We start from the raw sequence: 19012 nt of genomic DNA, 5'->3' as shown, positions 1-19012 counted from the left end.
GGGGTGGGGGGGGGGGTCAGCCTGTCAGTGCTCAGACCATTAGCCACACGCTGCATCAAATTGGTCTTCATGGCTGTTATCCCGGAATGAAGCTGTCACGTACCTGGTGGAAGGAGCCCGGAGTGCAAGGAGCGGCCTCTCGTAAGCCTCTGACTCGAGATCCCCTGAAAGTGGGAACAGGGACTCTAGAGGTCAGAGGGCACAAGTGCCAAGTCCGTGTAGGTAGGCTTGGTCCTGGAGCTGGAGTCAGGCAGCAGCGGGTGCAGGCAGATGATTCTGGAACAGCTGGAGAGCGGTCAGCGGCTGGCAGCAGGTGCAGGAAGTCACACAGGAACGGCTGGCAGGCGGGCAACTGGCAACAGCGGTCACGGAGACAAACTGGATAAGCAGGCAACAGCAGGGTCAAACACAGGCCGGGTCGTCAACGGGCAGGCAGTAGAGGTACCGGAGGAGAAGGCAGAAGCGTAGTCAGGAAGTCCGAGGTCAAGGCTGGCAGCAAGCAGGGGTAAACAGGAACAAGCCGGGTAGATCAGAGGCAGGAACAATCAGGTTTAGCAGAGGTAACTCACAGGAACGCTGTAGACAGGACAGCACCGGGCCACTAGAACGGATCTCTTAAGAAGCCCTCTGGGCGCCAAGAACGGTCGCACGGCGTGCCCGTTCGCGCCCACGTGAAACCGTGCAACCGACCGTGACCCCGCGCACCCGCGTGCGCACGTTCGCAATCTCGCGCACCCGCGCGCGCCCGATCGTACCTGCTCGCACCCGCGTGCGCCCGATCGTACCTGCTCGCACCCGCGTGCGTCCGTTCGCGCTAACGCGCGCCCGGGAAGACCTATTAGCGCTCAACGAACCAATTCTGTGGGTAAGTCTTCCACAGGCCGCTGGAACTCGGAACCGACCATGACAGAAGCCTTTTCTAAAGATAATGCATAATAATAAGAAAGACCACAAACAGTTTGCTGAAGACAAGCAGACTAAGGACATGGATTACTGGAACCATGTCCTGTGGTTTGATGAGACCAAGATAAACGTATTTGGCTCAGATGGTGTCAAGCGTGTGTGGGGGCAACAAGGTGAGGAGGACAAAGACAAGTGTGTCTTGGTGATGGGAGTGTCATGGTCTGGGGCTGCATGAGTGCTGCCGGTGTCTTGTCTAATAGCGTCCTCCATCGGATAGTGTCCCCTGCGTACTGCGCATGCGCAGTACACAGGAACACAGATTCCGAAAATTGCCGAGGATGAACGGCGCCTGCGCCGTGAGTCCAGGTTCTATCCTCACTATCCAAGTGGACAGGTTCTATCCCCACTATCCAAGGGGCCCTCTAAAATTCACAACCCTATGTCCGCTTGGATGGTGGGGCTACCACCTCCACTCACGACGCAGGCGCCGTTCAGCTTCGGAGATTTTCCGAAGCTTCGTCTGCTCCGTACTGCGCATGCGCAGTACGGAGCGGACACTATGTGATGGCCGGACTCTATTAGGCAGAACACCGGCACTGGGGAGTTACAGATCATTGAGGGAACCATGAATGCCAAAATGTACTGTGACATACTGAAGCAGAGCATGACCCCCTCCCTTCAGAGACTGGGCCGCAGGGCCTTATTCCAAATGATAATGACCCCAAACACACCTCCAAGACGACCACTGCCTTGCTAAAGAAGCTGAGGGTAAAGGTGATGGACTGGCCAAGCATGTCTCCAGACCTAAACCCTATTGATCATCTGTGGGGCATCCTCAAACAAAAGGTGGAGGAGTGCAAGGTCTTCAACATCCACCAGCTCCGTGATGTCTTCATGGAGGAGGGGAAGAGGACTCCAGTGGTGACCTGTGAAGCTCTGGTGAACTCCATGCCCAAGAGGGTTAAGGCAGTGCTGGAAAATAATGGAGGCCACACAAAATATTGACACTTTGGGCCCAATTCATCCATCCCAAGATCCTCGTACTGATCTCTTCCCTCTACATCCATCCATTCCCAGATCCCTGTACTGATCTCTTCCTTCTACATACATCCATCTCCAGATCCCCGTACTGATCTCTTGCCTCTACATCCATCTCCAGATCCCCATACTGATCTTTTCCCTCTACATCCATCCTTCCCCAGATCCCAGTACTGATCTCTTCCCTCTACAAACATCCATCCATCCCCAGATCCCCGTACTGTTCTCTTCCATCTACATCCATCCATCCTCAGATCCCCGTACTGATCTCTTGCCTCTACATCCATCTCCAGATCCCCGTACTGATCTCTTCCCTCTACATCCATCCATCTCCAGATCCCCGTACTGATTTCTTCCCTCTACATCCATCCATCTCCAGATCCCCGTACTGATCTCTTCCCTCTACACCCATCCATCTCCAGATCCCCGTACTGATCTCTTCCCTCTACATCCATCCACCCCCAGATCCCAGTACTGATCTTTTCCCTCTACATCCATCCATCTCCAGATCCCCGTACTGATCTCTTCCCTCTACATCCATCCATCTCCAGATCCCCGTACTGATCTCTTCCCTCTACATCCATCCATCTCCAGATCCCCGTACTGATCTCTTCCCTCTACATCCATCCATCTCCATATCCCCGTACTGATCTCTTCCCTCTACATCCATCCATCTCCATATCCCCGTACTGATCTCTTCCCTCTACATCCATCCATCTCCATATCCCCGTACTGATCTCTTTCCTCTACATCCATCCATCCCCAGATCCCGGTACTGATCTTTTCCCTCTACATCCATCCATCTCCAGATCCCCGTACTGATCTCTTCCCTCTACATCCATCCATCTCCAGATCCCCGTACTGATCTCTTCCCTCTACATCCATCCATCTCCATATCCCCGTACTGATCTCTTCCCTCTACATCCATCCATCTCCAGATCCCCGTACTGATCTCTTCCCTCTACATCCATCCATCTCCATATCCCCGTACTGATCTCTTCCCTCTACATCCATCCATCTCCAGATCCCCGTACTGATCTCTTCCCTCTACATCCATCCATCTCCAGATCCCTGTACTGATCTCTTCCCTCTACAGCCATCCATCTCCATATCCCCGTACTGATCTCTTTCCTCTACATCCATCCATCCCCAGATCCCCGTACTGATCTCTTCCCTCTACATCCATCCATCCCCAGATCCCCGTACTGATCTCTTCCCTCTAAATCCATCCATCTCCAGATCCCCGTACTGATCTCTTCCCTCTACATCCATCCATCTCCAGATCCCCGTACTGATCTCTTGCCTCTACATCCATCCATCTCCAGATCCCCGTATTGATCTCTTCCCTCTACATCCATCCATCTCCAGATCCCCGTACTGATCTCTTCCCTCTACATCCATCCATCTCCAGATCCCTGTACTGATCTCTTCCCTCTACATACATCCATCTCCAGATCCCTGTACTGATCTCTTCCCTCTACATCCATCCAACTCCAGATCCCTGTACTGATCTCTTCCCTCTACATCCATCCATCTCCAGATCCCCGTACTGATCTCTTCCCTCTACATCCATCCATCCTCAGATCCCCGTACTGATCTCTTCCCTCTACATCCATCTTTCCCAGATCCCCGTACTGATCTCTTCCCTCTACACCCATCCATCTCCAGATCCCTCTACTGATCTCTTCCCTCTACATCCATCCATCCCCAGATCCCCGTACTGATCTCTTCCCTCTACATCCATCCATCCCCAGATCCCCGTACTGATCTCTTCCCTCTACATCCATCCATCCTCAGATCCCCGTACTGATCTCTTCCCTCTACATACATCCATCTCCAGATCCCTGTACTGACCTCTTCCCTCTACATCCATCCATCTCCAGATCCCTGTACTGATCTCTTCCCTCTACATCCATCCATCTCCAGATCCCTGTACTGACCTCTTCCCTCTACATCCATCCATCTCCAGATCCCTGTACTGATCTCTTCCCTCTACATCCATCCATCCTCAGATCCCCGTACTGATCTCTTCCCTCTACATCCATCTTTCCCAGATCCCCGTACTGATCTCTTCCCTCTACACCCATCCATCTCCAGATCCCTCTACTGATCTCTTCCCTCTACATCCATCCATCCCCAGATCCCCGTACTGATCTCTTCCCTCTACATCCATCCATCCCCAGATCCCCATACTGATCTCTTCCCTCTACATCCATCCATCCTCAGATCCCCGTACTGATCTCTTCCCTCTACATCCATCCATCTCCAGATCCCCGTACTGATCTCTTCCCTCTACACCCATCCATCTCCAGATCCCTCTACTGATCTCTTCCCTCTACATCCATCCATCTCCAGATCCCCGTACTGATCTCTTCCCTCTACACCCATCCATCTCCAGATCACCGTACTGATCTCTTCCCTCTACATCCATCCATCTCCATATCCCCGTACTGATCTCTTCCCTCTACATCCATCCATCTCCATATCCCCGTACTGATCTCTTCCCTCTACATCCATCCATCTCCAGATCCCCGTACTGATCTCTTGCCTCTACATCCATCCATCTCCAGATCCCCGTACTGATCTCTTCCCTCTACATCCATCCATCTCCAGATCCCCGTACTGATCTCTTCCCTCTACATCCATCCATCTCCAGATCCCTGTACTGATCTCTTCCCTCTACATACATCCATCTCCAGATCCCTGTACTGATCTCTTCCCTCTACATCCATCCAACTCCAGATCCCTGTACTGATCTCTTCCCTCTACATCCATCCATCTCCAGATCCCCGTACTGATCTCTTCCCTCTACATCCATCCATCCTCAGATCCCCGTACTGATCTCTTCCCTCTACATCCATCTTTCCCAGATCCCCGTACTGATCTCTTCCCTCTACACCCATCCATCTCCAGATCCCTCTACTGATCTCTTCCCTCTACATCCATCCATCCCCAGATCCCCGTACTGATCTCTTCCCTCTACATCCATCCATCCCCAGATCCCCGTACTGATCTCTTCCCTTTACATCCATCCATCCTCAGATCCCCGTACTGATCTCTTCCCTCTACATACATCCATCTCCAGATCCCTGTACTGATCTCTTCCCTCTACATCCATCCATCTCCAGATCCCTGTACTGATCTCTTCCCTCTACATCCATCCATCTCCAGATCCCCGTACTGATCTCTTCCCTCTACATCCATCCATCCTCAGATCCCCGTACTGATCTCTTCCCTCTACATCCATCTTTCCCAGATCCCCGTACTGATCTCGTCCCTCTACACCCATCCATCTCCAGATCCCTCTACTGATCTCTTCCCTCTACATCCATCCATCCCCAGATCCCCGTACTGATCTCTTCCCTCTACATCCATCCATCCCCAGATCCCCGTACTGATCTCTTCCCTCTACATCCATCCATCCTCAGATCCCCATACTGATCTCTTCCCTCTACATCCATCCATCTCCAGATCCCCGTACTGATCTCTTCCCTCTACACCCATCCATCTCCAGATCCCTCTACTGATCTCTTCCCTCTACATCCATCCATCTCCAGATCCCCGTACTGATCTCTTCCCTCTACACCCATCCATCTCCAGATCCCCGTACTGATCTCTTCCCTCTACATCCATCCATCTCCATATCCCCGTACTGATCTCTTCCCTCTACATCCATCCATCTCCATATCCCCGTACTGATCTCTTCCCTCTACATCCATCCATCTCCAGATCCCCGTACTGATCTCTTGCCTCTACATCCATCCATCTCCAGATCCCCGTACTGATCTCTTGCCTCTACATCCATCCATCTCCAGATCCCCGTACTGATCTCTTCCCTCTACATCCATCCATCTCCAGATCCCCGTACTGATCTCTTTCCTCTACATCCATCCATCCCCAGATCCCTGTACTGATCTCTACCCTCTACACCCATCCATCTCCAGATCCCTCTACTGATCTCTTCCCTCTACATCCATCCATCTCCAGATCCCTCTACTGATCTCTTCCCTCTACATCCATCCATCCCCAGATCCCCGTTCTGATCTCTTCCCTCTACACCCATCCATCTCCAGATCCCTCTACTGATCTCTTCCCTCTACATCCATCCATCTCCAGATCCCTCTACTGATCTCTTCCCTCTACATCCATCCATCCCCAGATCCCCGTACTGATCTCTTCCCTCTACATCCATCCATCTCCAAATTCCCGTACTGATCTCTTCCCTCTACATCCATCCATCCCCCGATCCCCGTACTGATCTCTTCCCTCTACATCCATCCATCTCCAGATCCCTGTACTGATCGCTTCCCTCTACATCCATCCATCTCCAGATCCCCGTACTGATCTCTTCCCTCTACATCCATCCATCCCCAGATCCCTGTACTGATCTCTACCCTCTACATCCATCCATCTCCAGATCCCTGTACTGATCTCTTCCCTCTACATCCATCCATCTCCAGATCCCTCTACTGATCTCTTCCCTCTACATTCATCCATCTCCAGATCCCTCTACTGATCTCTTCCCTCTACATCTATCCATCCCCAGATCCCCGTACTGATCTCTTCCCTCTACATCCATCCATCTCCAGGATGCGCCATGTTATAGGGACTCACCTTTCACAGAGACTGAGAATTCATCTGATGTCTCATGGTAATCAGAACTACCAGGAAATTCTATTTGTTTAGTACATTTATAATGTCCGGTTGTGTTTAGATCCACTTTATGAATTCGGAGCTCAGAGTCCGGGAATTGTGATTTTATCTCTTCATTATTCTTGTAAAATCTTGTTTGAAAGCTAGAATACTCTTTTATATGATGACATCTCAGAGTCAGAGGGTCTCCTTCATAAATGGCAGATGGTGGTTTCTGCAGGATGAGGGAACCTAGAGAAAAAAAACGATGTATGTATATTTACAGGCATCATATAATGGAATTATGGAGATGAGGAGATAACTCACTGTTTGTAACATTTAGAGTGACCGCATCACTGTTATGCCCACCGATGGTCTGGCACTGGTATTTTCCACTGTCATTGATTCTTGCAGATATTGTGTGAAGGCTCTGTTGATCTCCAGGTATTGGTTGGTTATCTTTGTACCACTGATAGGTCCGGGGCTCCTCTGGTACAGTAGACGGCACATCACATGTTAGAGTCACTTCATCCCCTTCTAGTACATCCCACCATTTGGGTGTGAAGGTCACCACCGGTTTGATGGCAGCTAATATAGAAGAGAGAAGAGAGAGGAGATCACACATAAACACATACATAGAACAATGTTCAACAATGAAATCTTGTCGATGAGAGAAGATCTGTTTGAAAAGCAGACATTCATTTTAGAATCCAGATAGACTGGATTATAATAGACAGATAGAGGACTCCTGCATCCGAATGAGTGGATGGGCGAACTGGTTCAGTTTTTTTGTTCAGCCCACTGGCTGAACATAACGAACTGAGCCATGTATGGTTAGTTTAAGCTAGACAGCTCTATCTATGCTGGGAGGGTGGGTCCCTCCTGGGTGACACTAGCAGTGTGTGCAATCTGATCTCCCTGGTCTGTTTTACAGGACATCTGTAGATTGTAGAATGGCACGGAGAAAGTTGTTTTTGCTTTAAAAAGTAACTCCACTATCATGGGGAAAAAAGTTAGCAAATAAAAAAATAATAATAATATAGCATATACAATTGCTACACAAGTCATATTGTTGTAGCAAGGTCCCGGGTCTCCTTTAGTCTAATGAGAACCTCCAGAGTTAGGGACAGCTGACATCCTTATGTGTAAGGCATAGTGGGTGTAGTGCAAGGTAGATTCATGGGTGCCAGACACTTCTTGAGTGCAAAGAGATTTATTTTCTCTTGAACAGAACTGTGGGAGAGAAGGTTGGGGCCAGGACACCCTTAGGTAGTTGCAATGTTAATTGCCAGACTCCGAGACTTCTACAGGTAGACAGCCATGAAGGGAAAGGCATTCAGCAAGATGCCACATCTGCATTTGTAGGAGCGCCGTCTCCTATGGTAACAGTCTTAAGCCCCATACACACCATCAGATTTCCTGCTGATTTTTTCCTTCAAATTTACCAAAACCATATAATATGAGGTCAAACCTTAGGAGTGTCAATTTGTATGCAATCAGGCAGGCCCTTCTACTACATGGTTTTGGTAAATCTGAAGGAAAAAATCAGCAGAAAATCTGATAGTGTGTATGGGGCTTTAGGAACAATTTCTAAAACAAGCCTGTAACAAACTCCTTTACTTCCTCTACAATCACTTCTTGTAGATTCTCTACCCACTGAGCTCCCAGTCTCTCTCACTAGACTTGTTGATTCACTGCCACTGAATCCCTTGATCTTTTCCGATCTGGTTACTCAGTATCTTTCTCAAGAGTCACCCCGGCTTCCCTGCTTGGTTCCTGGCTTGGCACTCCAGATACTTCTGAAGCTTCACCCCACTGGCCTGCTTGGTCCCTTGCTTGGCACTCCAGATACTTCTCAAGCTTCACCCCACTGGCCTGCTTGGTCCCTGGCTTGGCACTCCATATACTTCTCAAGCTTCACCCCACTGGCCTGCTTGGTCCCTGGCTTGACACACAAGTTTGCTCTGCAAGCGTCACCTCCACTGGTTGGGTCCCTAACTTGGCACCTGCTGAAGTTTCTCAATTCTGCTCCGGTACTTTCTTCAGCTACTCACTGTGGTCCCTGGTACTAAGGCGTTTGGTCCTTTAGTGGCAACAGCTTCCCCTCTACCTCCGACAATGACAGGTTCTCCGGCCGGCAGAACCGTCACTTCTGGTTGGACTGTAAACCGCAATCCCAACCCTGAGCTGCTCTCTTGCTTCTGGATAGGCCCTCAGACAGCCTAGCAGCCAGATGTGCCTGGGGTAGGCCCAAACTCCGGCCTAGCAGCCCAGGCAATATAACACATGTCCACCCAGACAGCTGTCCAGGTGGCACAGAACACTGATCACCTGACTCCACCCAAATATATAGGTTCTACCAGCAGGCCAAGGGATTTAGGAAAACCCTTGTCCATTGGCTGAGACACCCCATATAGTTATAATCTGTCCTTTCATCGCCGTTTCCTTATCTAATGTCACCAGGTACCTGGCCACCTAGCGACAGAAGAGAGAATTGCAGCAAATCTAGACTTAGGATGGAATCACTTGATCTCCTGACAATTGGCCAAGGCAGATACACCTGACAGGTACATTTAGGAGCAACCCTGCCTAATCATCAGGGTGCCACATTGTAATTGAATGTTATTAAAAAATACCTTTCCTTTTCAATGTGCAATGCTGTCATTTAATGTAAAATGCAATATGGCTACCTGGAGGGGATCTGTGTGTACAGAACACCCCCTCCCCCCCCCCCCCGAAATTTAATTTCCTGCTTGCGTGATTTTTTTGTGTGATAAGTCAGATTTTGAGCATCCCCCTGCAACATGTCATTTTTGGTGAGATGTCCTCAAAGGTAAATCACATCTAAAGGGATGCAAACCCAGCTGATTGATGATTATAAAGTCACTTCCATATAGACAAAAAGTAGGGATCTGCAACAAGGTTTGTTAAAAACCCTGCAAAGCACATAGATAACCCAGGGTTGTTTTTTTTTTTTTTTTCTTAACAAAAGTGGAGTTACTCTTTAAAGTGGTTGTAAACCCTTACAAACCACTTTGACCTACAGGTAAGCCTAGATTAAGGCTTACCTGTAGGTCCAAGCAATATCTCCTAAACCTATATGGTTTAGGAGATATTTGCCCGAAAACGGGCACCGCTGTCTACGGCGCATGCGCCATAGACAGCGGCGCGCAGGCACACTGAGCGCGGCATTTCCAAGAATGGAGCTGCCGCGCGTGTCGACTCCCGTGCGCATGCGCGGGAGTGACGTCATCGCGGCTTCGCCGAATGACAGCGGCGGAGCTGCGAGACGCCACCAGCAAGATGGATGCGGCGGACTACAGGGGACAGCGGCGACTTCGCTGGCTCCTGTGTCAGGTAAGTGACACATAATGGGCTACTATGCGATGCGATGCATAGTAGTCCATTATGCTTTACCTTTGCAGGGAATGAGAGAGGAAGTAAACCCATCAGGGTTTACTTCCTCTTTAAAGTGGTTATAAAGGCAGAAGGTGCAATCTATGTACTAAGATAAAAAGCCTTCTGTGTGCAGCAGCCCCCCTCAGTTCTCCTTACCTGAGGCCCCTCTCTGTCCAGCGATGTCCACGAGTTCCTCAGCCATCCGAGAGTCCCCTTCCTGATTGACTGAGACACAGCAGCTGGGCGCCATTGGATCCCGCTGCTGTCAATCAAAGACAGCTAGCCGATCAGGGGAGAGAAGGGACAGGGCCGGAAGCTCCGTGTCTAAATGGACACAGGGAGCTGTGACTCACCTCGGGTACCCCCATAGTAAGCTGCTTGTTGTGGGGGCAATTACCAGGAGGGAGGGGCCAGGAGCACAGAAGAGGGATCCACGAAGGGGAGGATGATCCAAGCTTCATTATTTTTATAGGGAAAAAAAAACAAGACTTTACAATCACTTTAAGCCCAGAACCGGCATTCTTCAAGTACAAAAATATGGAATACCCGTATGTAAAGTCCACCTCATTAAAGTGAAACACAAGAATATGAAATGTGATTTTTTTTCTGGCCCTTATATTCTTTAAAAAAAGAAATTACATTTCCGATTTTAAATAGGAAGAGCCTATAAAATCTTGGTGAAGGTCACCAATCGGTATGAATTTCATAACCTCAGTCTGTGAATGGCGGAGGTCGGGGAAGCAGTATAGAAGTATATATAACTGTATAGAGGTAATGTGTGAATGGACAATGTTATGTGCTCACCATTTATCCCGATATAAAGCCCATCACTCATATGCCTTTCAGTATAATCTAATGCCGTCACTTCACAAAAATATTTCCCAGAATCCTTCAGCTGAGCTGACTGCACTCTGTATGTATCAGATATATTGTTTTCCCGCACAGCCTGTCCATCTCTGTAGAACTTAAAGCGCAGCTCTGGGTAGCCTTCATTCCCCCGCCTTCTGCAGCCTCTGAGCGGAATCAGTCTGGCGTCACATTTCACCGTCATCTCACCTGCTTCTATTACCTTGGACGGGGTCACCTTTATTTCTGGAGGAGAGGAGAGCTCTGGAAGAGGAAATCATAACAATGATAAATTGATGGATTTGGATTGCATCTTGCTGAGGTCTCAAGTTTTTATTCATTTTTGGATTTATTTCCTATCAAATTTTAATTTACTGTAAAATCTGAACTCCAGGTAGAAAGAGAAGACAGGGAGATGATATTGTTGGAGTATCAAAGAGGAGATGACTCATCCCACCACATTCCATCTACGTGTAGAGCTACCCTCGTAGGTGTGTAGAAAAGTCCCACTGTCCAGCTACCTTCCTGTGGCTACTGATCCCAGCACCCAGGCCTGTCTTAATGAGTGGGCACACCTGGGCACAGCCCAGGGGCCCCAGCTGCATGGGGGGCCCCTGCACTTTCCCCAAACCAGCTGGTCCTTGAGCCCACGTTGCCCAGAAATTGGGGGGTCCCTGATGGCACTGAGAGTAATGGATACACAGGGGAGATAGGCTGGCAGCGGTGCGCTGTGCAGAACGATAACTATTATTTCACAGTCAGCAGGGAGGGGCAGGGCCGGAGCGCGAGTGATGCCCTGAACCGGCCCCATGCAGATTGAATGCTTGGGACTCGAAGGCTGTGGGGTAGGAGCTGGAGTGGGAGCTGCTGACTCGGCAGAACTGAGAGCCCACCTGCGGAAGTAGCATTGTGGATGGTGTCATGGTGAGCCCAGCTGTCCAGCACTGTTTGCAACAAAGGGCTTGAAATTCCCGGAGGGATTCTCCCTCCTCCGCCCCTCCTTATGCCTGCTTGATTGGTATAGGTGAGTCCAGTGCTGGAGGTTGGCACAAAAAGTTCACATGAACAGTATCTCCACTGGAAAAGGGGGTACTACAAGGATGGAATAATGGTGCTGGGGGATATCAAGGGTGTATAGGGGAAAACAATACTGAGGGGGATCTGGTTTGTATAGGGGGTAGCAATTATTGGGGTATCTTGGGTGGCTCTAGTGCTAGAGGTATCAGGGATGTAGAGAGGCCACAGTGTAGGGTGTATCAGCGATGTAGTGGGGTCACAATACCAGGGGTATATTATGGTATATGATAACAGTGCTTGGGGGAAATATCTAGGGTGTAGAGGGGTCAGAGTTCTGGGGGGATATCTGGGATGTAGAGGGGTCAGAGTGCTGGGGTGATATCTGAGGTGTAGAGGGGTCAGAGTGCTGGGGGACATATGGGGTGTGGATGGGTCAGAGTCCTGGGGGGATTTCTGGGGTATAGAGGTGTCAGAGTGCTAGGGGGATATCTGGGGTTTAGAAGGGTTAGCCTTTGCTGGCTCATGATTGGCCAAGCATGCACTGTGACCCCGCATGCTTGTCCAATCACAGCGATGGCAGCGAGGAGAGCCATAATCCTGCCTGTGGCCAATTATAGCTCAGGGGGTTTAGTACATGCCCCACACTATATAAGGCTGCCAGCGAGGCGGCCTTGTGTAGTGTGTTCAGGCGTGCAGGGAAAGAGCTAGATAGGCAGGGACAGTGTGTTCTTTTCTCAGGCATCTTAAAGTTAAAGTGGGTGTTGTGTGCCTCCAGCACAGTATACACCTGTATCTACCCTTTATTGCTGCTTTTCTCTAATTAAGACATCTGCAGGAGTTAGTGGGTGTTTTGTGCCTCCAGTACAGTATACACCTGAAGATACCCCTTATTGCTGGTGTTCTCTGTTGAATATCTTGCATATTAGCCTTTACAAATTAGCACTTTTGATTTTGAGTGTTCGAGTCCCATAGACTTTAATAGGGTTCTAAAGTTCGTATGAATTTTAGGTCCATTCGAAGGTTCTGGTACGAACCGACCGGGGGGTGTTCGGCTCATCCCTAATAAACAGCTGAGTAACTGTGAAGAGATAGGAGCTGGCAGTTAGCCGACTGCTGAGTGGCCAGCTTTAAGAAGGAAGGGTTAAGCCCAGCCCTGACAGTACCCCCTCCTTAACGACCCCTCCCTCTCGGAGGACCACCGGGCTTGAGGGGAAAATGTCTATGGAAATCACGGAGGAGGACAGGGGCATAAACATCCGAGGATGAGACCCAAGAGCGTTCCTCCGGACCATACCCTTTCCAATGCACCAGGTACTGTAGATAGAAGTACAGTTAAATCACACTTGTTTAATAATAAAAGTAAAAAGAACAAACATAGTTAAAACATAGCCAAAGTTCAGTAACCAGAATGGATAGTCAGCCAAGCCAGAAGTCAGGGATCAATGTAGTGGAACAGCAAGCAGGATCTTGAGCCAGAAGGGATTTCAGCAAAGCAATTCTTTAAACACGAACGCAGGTGATGTCTCTGTGATGTTGACCAAGGTGAAGGCAGAGCTCCTCTGGATCGGATGGCTTACGTAAGCAGGACTGACGAGCGGGGTATCATAAACAGCTGAGTTAGCCCTTGTACACATGGTCGGAGATTCCGACAACCAAATCCGTCGGAGTGATTCCAACGGATTAATTCCGGAAGAGGTCCGGAAGTGATGTTGCATACACACTGTCGGACTAAGTTGTCGGAAAATCCGATTGTACATAATGTGATGACGTTATTTTGTAATGACGGGACTACGTTCAGGCTAGTAGCCAATAGCTTTGGTCTAGGAATTTGATCTGAGCATGCAGGGGCACTTTGTCCGTCGGAGTAAGCTACACATGATCGGAGTATGTCTGATCAGAGCATTTTGTCGGAAAATTTTACCGGCAAGTTGGAAAAGTTGGTCCGTCGGAAATTCCGACGGAAGCAGTCCGATGCAGACCACACACAGTCGGAAAATCCGACAAAACGGTCCGATAGGACACACTCCGTCGGAATCTCTGACCGTGTGTACAAGGGCTAACTGTGAAGAGATAGGAGCTGGCAATTAGCTGACTGCTGAGAGGCCAGCTTTGAGAAGGAAGGGCTGAGCCCAGCCCTGACACTATGGGGTTATTTACTAAAGGCAAATCCACTTTGCACTGAAAGTGCACTTGGAAGTAAAGTCACTGTAGATCCGAGGGGGACATGCAAGAAAAATAAAAAAACAGCATTTTAGCTTGCACATGATTGGAGGATAAAATCTGCAGAGCTTCCACTGATTTCAGATCTATCCCTCAGATTTGGACTGACTTTACTTCCAAGTGCACTTGCACTGCAAAGTGGATTTGCCTTTCGTAAATAACCCCCTATGTATGTTTAAAGAGGAAGTAAACCCTTCCAAACAACTTGGACCTATAGGTAAGCCTAGATTAAGGCTTACCTGTAGGTCCAAGCAATATCTCCTAAACCTATATGGTTTAGGAGATATTTGCACGAAAATGGGCACCGCTGTCTACGGCGCATGCGCCGTAGACAGCGGCGCGCAGGCGCACTAAATGCGGCAAATCCAAGAACGGATTTGCCTAATTTGTCGACTCCCGTGCGCATGCGCGGGAGTGACGTCATCGCGGCTTCGCCGTATGGCAGCGGCGGCGCTGCGAGACGCGACTCCCGTGCGCATGCGCGGGAGTGACGTCATCGTGGCTGCGCCGCTGTGATTCGTCGGAGCTGTGAGACGCCACCAGCAACATGGATGCGGCGGACTACAGGGGACAGCGGCGACTTCGCTGGCTCCTGTGTCAGGTAAGTGACACATAATGAGCTACTATGCGATGCATAGTAGTCCATTATGCTTTACCTTTGCAGGGAAAAAAAGAGGAAGTAAACCCATCAGGGTTTACTTCCTCTTTAACTACAATATTCCACCCATGATCCCCATGTAGAAAAATAATTATATGCATATCCATATCAGAAATAGGTTACATATGTTCCTATGTATGTTTAACTACAATATTCCACCCATAATCCCCATGTAGAAAAATAATTATATGTATATTCTTATCAGAAATGGGTTTAATATATTTCTATGTTTGTTTAACTACAATATTACACCCATAATCCCAATGAAGAAAAATAATTCTATGCATATTTTTATCAGAAATTGGTTAAATATGTTCCTATGTAAATTTAACTACAATATTCCACCCATAATCCCCATGTAGAAAAATAATTATATGCATATTCTTATCAGAAATGGGTTTAATATATTTCTATGTTTGTTTAACTACAATATTACACCCATAATCCCAATGAAGAAAAATAATTCTATGCATATTTTTATCAGAAATTGGTTAAATATGTTCCTATGTAAATTTAACTACAATATTCCACCCATAATCCCCATGCAGAAAAATAATTATATGCATATTCTTATCAGAAATGGGTTGAATATGTTCCTATGTATGTTTAGCTGTAATATTCCACCCATAGTCCCCATGTAAAAAAATTATTCTATGCATATTCTTATCAGAAATTGGTTGAATATGTTCCTATGTAAGTTTAACTACAATATTCCACCCATAATCCCCTTGTAGAAAATTAATTATATGCATATCCATATCAGAAATAGGTTACATATGTTCCTATGTTTGTTTAACTACAATAATCCACCCATAATCCCCATGTAGAATTATAATTATATGCATATTCTTATCAGAAATGGGTTACATATGTTCCTATGTTTGTTTAACTACAATATTCCACCCATAATCCCTATGAAGAAAAATAATGATATGCATATTCTTATCAGAAATGGGTTTAATATATTTCTATGTTTGTTTAACTACAATATTCCACCCATAATCCCCATGTAAAAAAATAATGATATGCATATTCTTATCAGAAATGGGTTGAATATGTTCCTATGTATGTTTAACTACAATATTCCACCCATAATCCCCATGTAGAAAAATAATTATATGCATATTCTTATCAGAAATGGGTTAAATATGTTCCTTGTGGGGTGTTAACATGATATTCCTCCTATAAAACACCCATGAGAAATAATAATTCTACCCATATTCCCATCAAAAACAGGTCAAATGTAATTTTTCCATTAGCAACTGCTTCTTGCAACATTGTATCAGGCACTGCAGGAAAGAATAACAGTTTGAGAAACCATCATCACCATATATATATATGTGTATAAAATACACTGACATCTAGTGAGAGTTCTCAGTATTGCGGCCAATCATCCCGTCATCCCAATATGCAGTTTAGAATGTCCCCTTTTTGCCACCATGACCAACCATGTTTTGCATTATTTATTATAAATTTGCACCTGTCTGGTTTACTTCAAACTTCAGTTACCCCCCCCCCCCCCCCCGGGGTGATTATTGGGCTGATTACTCATCCTGTTAAACATCCATCTAATGATCCATCCATACTGAGATCTCCCGGCTACGGTGCTCCCACCGCCAGATCCCCGTACCGTCTCCAGGATGTGCCGTGTTATAGGGACTCACCTATCCTACATAATGGAAGTCGACGTAAACAGTCCCAACGATGATATAGATATGGATGTCGCTGACAAGGATGTGGAAAGTCACTGAATACCGATCTGAATGCCGATCTTTTATAAATACGGAGCCTAGATCCCGGGGACTGTGATTGTATCTCTTCATTATCCTTGTACAATCTTGGTTGAAATCCACGAAAATCTTTTATCTGCTGACATCTCATAGTTAGGGGGTCTCCTTCATAAACGGTGGATAGAGGTCTCTGAAGAATTAGATCACCTGAGAAAAAAAAAAAATGTCTTTATATACAACGTATTTACAGACAGTATACGGGGTGTGTCTAAAAAGTTTGGCGAATGGTCCAATATTTCAACGGGAACATGGCCAAGGATTTTTTTTTTTTGACGGAAAATTTGAGATCCTGTTCTCAAATTCCGACGGAAAAAGTCCGATAGAGCCCACACGCGATCGGATTTTCCGACAATACAATCCGATCGGACCTTTTCCGTCGGAATTTCCGACCGTGTGTACAGGGCGTAACAGTTTGGCGGCTCACGGCAAATTTTTTTTATCGTATGAACAATACATATGTTTTGCAATTAAATAACATTTCTAATCATATGAAGTTAATCACAAGAGTACCCCTTTTACATCAGAGTCCACAGAGTACCCCCTTTTACATCTGAATCCGCAGAGTTCCCCTTTTACATCTGAATCCGCAGAGTTCCCCTTTTACAACTGAATCTGCAGAGTTCCCCCTTTACATCTCAATCGCAGAGTTCCCCCTTTTACATATGAATCCACAGAGTTCCCATTTTACATCTGAATCCACAGAGTTCCCCTTTTACATATGAATCCGCAGAGTTCCCTTTTTACATATGAATCCGCAGAGTTCCCCTTTTACATATGAATCCGCAGAGTTCCCCTTTTACATATGAATCCGCAGAGTTCCCCTTTTACATATGAATCCGCAGAGTTCCCCTTTTACATATGAATCCGCAGAGTTCCCCTTTTACATATGAATCCGCAGAGTTCCCCTTTTACATATGAATCTGCAGAGTTCCCCTTTTACATATGAATCTGCAGAGTTCCCCTTTTACATATGAATCTGCAGAGTTCCCCTTTTACATATGAATCTGCAGAGTCCCCCTTTTACATATGAATCAGCAGAGTTCCCCCTTTTACAACTGAATCTGCAGAGTTCCCCCTTTACATCTCAATCGCAGAGTTCCTCCTTTTACATATGAATCCGCAGAGTTCCCATTTTACATCTGAATCCACAGAGTTCCCCTTTTACATATGAATCTGCGGTGTTCTCCTTTTACATATGAATCTGCAGAGTTCCCCCTTTTACATCTCAATCGCAGAGTTCCCCTTTTACATATGAATCCACAGAGTTCACCATTTACATATGAATCCGCAGAGTTCTCCTTTTACATATGAATCTGCAGAGTTCCCCTTTTACATATGAATCTGCAGAGTTCCCCTTTTACATATGAATCCGCAGAGTTCCCCTTTTACATATGAATCCGCAGAGTTCCCCCTTTTACAACTGAATCTGCAGAGTTCCCCCTTTACATCTCAATCGCAGAGTTCCCCCTTTACATCTCAATCGCAGAGTTCCCCCTTTTACATATGAATCCGCAGAGTTCCCATTTTACATCTGAATCCACAGAGTTCCCCTTTTACATCTGAATCTACAGAGTTCCCCTTTTACATATGAATCTGCAGAGTTCCCCTTTTACATATGAATCCGCAGAGTTCTCCTTTTACATATGAATCTGCAGAGTTCCCCTTTTACATCTCAATCGCAGAGTTCCCCTTTTACATATGAATCCGCAGAGTTCACCTTTTACATATGAATCCGCAGAGTTCCCCTTTTACATATGAATCCGCAGAGTTCTCCTTTTACATATGAATCTGCAGAGTTCCCCCTTTACATATGAATCTGCAGAGTACCCCCTTTACATATGAATCTGCAGAGTTCCCTTTTACATATGAATCTGCAGAGTTCCCCTTTTACATATGAATGCCCATAGCTCCCCTTTTACATATGAATCTGCAGAGTTCCCCTTTTACATATGAAGCCGCAGAGTTCTCCTTTTATATATGAATCTGCAGAGTTCCCCTTTTACATCTGAATCCGCAGAGTTCCCCTTTTACATCTGAATCCGCAGAGTTCCCCCTTTTACAACTGAATCTGCAGAGTTCCCCCTTTACATCTCAATCGCAGAGTTCCCCCTTTACATCTCAATCGCAGAGTTCCCCCTTTTACATATGAATCCGCAGAGTTCCCATTTTACATCTGAATCCACAGAGTTCCCCTTTTACATATGAATCCGCAGAGTTCTCCTTTTACATATGAATCTGCAGAGTTCCCCTTTTACATATGAATCCCCAGAGTTCACCCTTTACATATGAATCTGTAGAGTTCCCCTTTTACATATGAATGCGCTTAGTTCCCCTTTTACATATGAATCCGCAGAGTTCCCCTTTTACATATGAATCCGCAGAGTTCCCCTTTTACATATGAATCCGCAGAGTTCCCTTTTTACATATGAATCTGCAGAGTACCCCCTTTACATATGAATCTGCAGAGTTTCCCTTTTACATATGAATGCGCATAGTTCACCTTTTACAT

General features: G+C 46.9%; 1 protein-coding gene across 1 annotated transcript in view; it reads right to left on the bottom strand.

Annotated features, from left to right (window-relative positions):
* Positions 1-19012, bottom strand: part of LOC143942184 (Fc receptor-like protein 3) — a 48880-nt gene that overhangs the window by 16237 nt on the left and 13631 nt on the right. The window contains exons 3-6 of the mRNA XM_077463440.1: positions 16378-16650; positions 10777-11082; positions 6901-7161; positions 6556-6825 (exon numbers count right to left, since the gene is read on the bottom strand). Coding sequence (XP_077319566.1) covers positions 6556-6825; positions 6901-7161; positions 10777-11082; positions 16378-16650 — 1110 coding nt within the window. The remainder of the gene's footprint in view (positions 1-6555; positions 6826-6900; positions 7162-10776; positions 11083-16377; positions 16651-19012) is intronic.

This window comes from Lithobates pipiens, unplaced genomic scaffold, assembly GCF_037356315.1.
Source record: "Lithobates pipiens isolate NorthernLeopardFrog02 unplaced genomic scaffold, aLitPip1_a1.2 Scaffold_30, whole genome shotgun sequence".
NCBI classification, from domain to species: Eukaryota; Metazoa; Chordata; class Amphibia; order Anura; family Ranidae; genus Lithobates; species Lithobates pipiens.
This window is presented reverse-complemented; position numbering and strand designations above follow the sequence as displayed.